The sequence below is a fragment of the Otolemur garnettii genome, unplaced genomic scaffold, assembly GCF_000181295.1.
Source record: "Otolemur garnettii isolate 467f Iridium unplaced genomic scaffold, OtoGar3 scaffold00249, whole genome shotgun sequence".
In the NCBI taxonomy this organism is placed as follows: Eukaryota; Metazoa; Chordata; class Mammalia; order Primates; family Galagidae; genus Otolemur; species Otolemur garnettii.
This window is the reverse complement of record NW_003852644.1, coordinates 1,228,481-1,233,778: the sequence shown is the minus strand read 5'-3', so window position 1 is coordinate 1,233,778 and position 5,298 is coordinate 1,228,481. Positions and strand designations below refer to the sequence as shown.

Here is a 5,298-nt window from a genome sequence, read left to right as displayed (position 1 = left end):
GTCTTGCTCTGTTGCCTGGACTAGAGCGCTGTGGCCTTGTCATACCTCACTACAACCTTAAACTCCTTGGCTCAGCCTCTGAAGTAGCTGGTGGGACTACAGGTACATGCCATTATGCCCAGCAAATTTTCCTTCCTTTTTTTTTTTTTTTTTTTGAGACAGAGCCTCAAGCTGTCGCCCTGGGTAGAGTGCTGTGGCATCACAGCTCATAGCAACGTCCAACTCCTGGGCTCAAGCGAGTCTCCTGCCACAGCCTCCCAAGTAGCTGGGACCAAAGGCGCCCGCCCAGCTATTTTTTGGTTGCAGCCATTATAGTTGTTTGGCGGGCCCAGGCTGGATTCGAACCCGCCACCTTAGGTGTATGTGGTTGTCACCATAGCCACTTGAGCCACAGGTGCCGAGCCTCTTTTTTTTAAGAGATGAGGTTTTACCATGTTGTTCGGGTTGATCTCTAACTGCTGGCCTCAAGTGATACTCCTGCCTCAGCCTCCCAAAGTGCTAGGAATACAGGCATGAGCCACCACACTATTTGAAAGCAGTGCTTTTAGGTCAGGTGTGGTGCCTCACGCCTGTAATTCCAGCACTCTGGAAGGCCCGAGAGGGAGTAGCACTTGAGGCTAGAAGTTTGAGGTTGCTGTGAGATGGGCTGATGACATGGCACTCTAGACTGGGCAGGAGAGTGAGATTCTGACAAGAAAGAATAAATAAAAAAGAAAGACAAAAACAAAGAGGAAGTACTTTTAGGAACTAAAAGAAACCTATTGAGGTTCCTTAAGAGCAGCTATTTCTCATCCCACCCTTTCCCCCAGCTTCTCTTGGGATCACTGTCATCACCTTAGGTGGTGAAATAAGGAAATATATATATAGAAAATGCCATATCCACCCACAGAAGGTTTCTAACTACCTTTCCATGGCAATGACTGTCTTTTATGGCAAAAAGTCCTCAGAATTGTTTATTGATGCTGTCTGAGGAGAAACTACCTCTCTAAGCTCCCACAGTAGGCTACATCTGCCAGCTGGACAGGAGTACAGCCAAGGACCCCACAGAGCTGCCCAGGAGTGAAAAGAGGCCACAGAGCTGTGGGCCAGCTCTCTATGGCCCCAGCCCAAGGGCTGGATAAGGATGTGCATCCTCCCTGACTCACTCACCATTGCCTGTGAGAACTTCCCTAGGTGCCATCAGACCGGAGCTATGGAAGAGACAGAGTGTCAGAGACTTTAGGTGGCCTGGGCCAGCTCTTTAGTGCCCACCACCCTTCTGTCCCTCCTCCCCAGCTTCTCCTCCTTGGCCCCACTAACAGCCAGCATGCTCACCCAGGGCCATGTTCAGCCTTCTTGCACCTTTGCTTACCCCAGCACTCCTGCCTGGGAAGCCTGTAACTGTTCTCCCCAAGCTCTGTGCACTGGGCCTACCCCCTCCTCGTCTCTGGAGGGCCACGAGGCCCAGCTCGGTGCTTGGCACCTACTCCTGAGTCACAGACTAGCAGGAGATCCTTCCTGCCTCTTCCTGCATATAGGAAATATGGAAGAGCTTCAAGGTGGTGATGAACACTGTCATCTGTGGCTGAACTGTGCCACCAGAGCCCAGAGCCTCACAGTTCACTGAACCTCAAAGCAGGAAGCTGGGCCATGTGCACAATACCTAGCTGTGTAGGGCAGGCGGATGAGCAGCAAGGCTGGGAGGCTGGCATTGAGTTTCAGCTCCCGCAGGGTAGCCAGATCCACGTGCAACGGGCTGGCCCCAAGCTTCTCCTGCAGGTAAGTGGTCAGAGTGCTGACCGCATACCAGTCGACAGCAGGAAGCACCAGTGAAGAGGGGGCCAGGTCCAGGGCACTCTAGGGGCAGGAGAGAGGCAAAGGTTGAGTTACCCAGGGACCCAGGGACCAGAGGCCTGGCAGAGTCCCCTAAACCTCTGGCAGCTCTCCTCTGGAAAGCCACACCAGGGTCTCCTCCTGGGACAGAAAGAAAATTTCCCACATCCTTGGCCCCGGACACTCAGGTGCCAGACCTCTCTACTCCAAAGCCAGCATCTTTGTTTCCTAAGAACATAGTTCTTAACGTGCTGGGAGAATAGGCACAGACTGGATCCATGGTCTGGGGCTAGGAGGACTCTTACCTCCAGATTAGAGAAGGCGCTGTCCTGCTTATTTCCAAACACACCACCATATGCCGTGAAATCCTCAATGCTTAGCTAATAGGGAGACAGAGTAGACATCTCAGGAGGTTTGGCAAATAACGGGGCCAGGGCAGGGGACAGTTACCTTCCCTATGCATTCTCAGGGCCAGCAAAATCTCAGTTAAGAGTCTGATTTGGTCTGGTGGAGTATGTTTGGTGGGGGCAGCAGTACAAGGGTGGCTCTCTTCCCTTCCATACTCTCAGGGCAGGATGAGAAGACACAAAAGGTAGTCACGATGTCATGAAGAGATCTGCAGGCAGCTGACTTGTGGTAACCTCCGAAGTAAGAGTCAGCTGCTTTGCCTGAACATAAGAGGAACTGGGGAGGGAAGAGGGAAGCTGGGGGTGGAGGGGCTGGGGGCACAACTTCTGGGAAGGAGTTAGAGAAAAGGAGAGCTGCCTATGTCTGGTTTAGATAGGATTTTTTTTTTTTTGAGATAGCGCCTCAAGCTGTCCCCCTGGGTAGAGTGCCGTGGCATCACAGCTCAAAGCAACCTCCAAATCTTGGGCTCAAGCGAGTCTCCTGCCTCAGCCTCCCAAGTAGCTGGGACCACAGGCGCCCACCACAATGCCTGACAATTTTTTTTTGGTTGCAGCCGTCATTGTTGTTTGGCAGGCCCACGCCACCTTAGATGTATGTAGCCGGCGCCTTAGCCACTTGAGCCACAGGTGCCAAGGTTAGACAGGATTTTTTTTGTTCTTGTTTTTTTGAGACAGTCTCACTCGGTTACCCAAGCTAGAGTGCTGTAGCGTCATAGCTCACAGCAACCCCAAAATCCTAGCCTCAAGCAATGATCGTCCTGCCTCAGCCTCGCAAGTAGCTGGGACAACAGGCACCTCGTCACCATGCCCCGCTTATTTTTCTATTTTTAGTAGAGACCGGGTCTTTCTTTTATTCAGACTGGTCTCAAATTCCTGAGCTCAAGAGATCCTCCCACCTCAGCCTCACAGAGTATGAGGATTACAGACATGAGCCATCATGCCTAGTCTGTACAGAACCGTTTTTGAGGAGAGTGAGAAGTCCCCACCCCACCTGTTTTTGGTAGACAGGGAGAGAAGTAAAGATAACAGAGCAGTCTGGAGAAACCGTGTAAGTCTTAGAGCTCTCAGGACTGTAGTAAACCCAACCATATCCCTACAACTTCATCTCTACAACCTACAAATGTTCTGTAACTCCTGCCCTCCACCCACCCAAGACCCAGCTCCCTCTGGCTTTTCCCAGTTAGGCCCAGAGACAGATTTTAATCAGCCTTCCTAACTTCACACTGTTTGGTATATACACTTGCCCAGCCTCCCTCCCTCTGAGCAGGAACCTTGACTTTGTTTGGTTGCCTGGGTTCCAAGTCTGAAAGCACTAGAAGTGCTTCTGGGTCTGTGGGCTTCCTTTAATCAAGAGATCACACACTCCCTGCTCCACAGAGCCCAAGACGTTCTTACACATTTCCAACTGCAACTGACCTCCCCAATCCTCATTCCCTGCAGACCACCTCCTGCATCTCTTACCCTTTTCTCTCTCACTCTGCTCTAACCACAGCAGCTCTTCCTTGAGCTCACCAAGAGCACACCTTGCTCAGGGCCCTTGTACCTGCTGTTCCCATCAGGAATCTTCTTCCACCAAAAGCCACATGGCGCTCTCTCTCTCTCTCTCTCTCTCCCTCCCTCCCTCCACTGACATCTCTACACAGATATTACTTCCTCAGTGAGGTCTTGTCTGATCACCATTATTAAAAACAGCATCCCCAGTTATTGTCTACTCAGCCTGCTTCCTTCTTAAAGGACCATAGCACTGGGCAGTGCCTGTGGCTCAGTGAGTAGGCTGCTGGCTCCATATACTGAGGGTGGCAGGTTCAAGTCCGGCCCCAGCCAAACTGCAACAACAACAAAAAAATAGCCAGGCATTGTGGTGGGCACCTGTACTCCCAGCTACTCGGGAGGCTGAGGCAAGAGAATTGCCTAAGCCCAAGAGGTGGAGGTTGCTGTGAGCTGTGATGCTACAGCATTCTACCTAAGGCAACAAACTAAGACTGTGTCTCTAAAAAAATAATAATAATAATAAAAGACCACAGCACTGACACTGTATCATCATAAACTGACTTAGTATTTACTAGTCACCCTCACAAAAATGTCAGTTTCCTAAAGGTGGTGGGGCTTGGGTTATTCTGCTCATTGCTATATCCTCAACACTTAATACCTGGCACATAGTAGGCACTCTGTATTTGACAAAGCAATGAATGTCCTATAAGTGGGGGACCCTGGATGGAAGTTTTATGTGGATTGTAAGAATTACTCCTCACAGCATGCTAATGTAGGGTGGTGTCATTATTTTACAATGTAGAATTATTTTATAATTCATAAGGATTAGTCCACGCACCCAAAGAATGCTTTAGTAGAACTGGGACTGAGTTCCAGTCTGACTATATGATTTACCCACTCCTGTAAAGACCATACGCCAGTATCACCACCTGTCCACAAAGCAACTGAGTGAGACCATGAGGGGAACGAGCCATATAGCCTACCAAGGAGAAAGAGACAAGTAGAGGTTTGACAGCCTCCCAAACACCAATCCTTTGCTGTCCTGGAATCTTTCCATGTTCTATACACCTGCTTTGGGGACAGAGAAGTATGGATAGAAGAGAAAAGAGCATCCTAGTTAAGAATACAAACTGTGTGGTGTGGGTGTGGGGAACCTGAAGTACTCAGGTTGGAACCAATGCAGTGTCTAAAAACCGTGGAACTTAAGCAAATCATTGCACCCCTACAAAATTTAAGTTTCCTTGGCAGTAAAACCAAAATGACATCAGATTAACATGGTGCCTGTGAAGTACTAAATAAGTAATCATTTTCCAATTATCCCTACTATGATCACCACAGTTAGAATTACAACTCTGGGGCGGCGCCTGTGGCTCAGTGGGTAGGGCACGGGTCCCACATACGGAGGGTGGTGGGTTTGAACCCCGCCGGCCAAACTGCAACTAAAAATAGCCAGGCGTTGTGGCAGGTGCCAGCTACTCGGGAGGCTGAGTCCAGAGAATCACCTAAGCCCAGAAGTTGGAGGTTGCTGTGAGCTGTGATGCCATAGCACTCTACCGAGGGTGATAAAGTGAGACTCTGTCTCAAAAAA

At 50.0% G+C, this 5,298-nt stretch overlaps 1 protein-coding gene across 1 annotated transcript in view; it reads right to left on the bottom strand.

Annotated features, from left to right (window-relative positions):
* Window positions 1-5,298, bottom strand: part of ATP6AP1 (ATPase H+ transporting accessory protein 1) — a 10,334-nt gene that overhangs the window by 3,831 nt on the left and 1,205 nt on the right. Inside the window, exons 3-5 of the mRNA XM_003802590.3 lie at window positions 2,118-2,192; window positions 1,643-1,836; window positions 1,150-1,190 (exon numbers count right to left, since the gene is read on the bottom strand). Of these exons, the coding sequence (XP_003802638.2) occupies window positions 1,150-1,190; window positions 1,643-1,836; window positions 2,118-2,192 (310 nt within the window). The remainder of the gene's footprint in view (window positions 1-1,149; window positions 1,191-1,642; window positions 1,837-2,117; window positions 2,193-5,298) is intronic.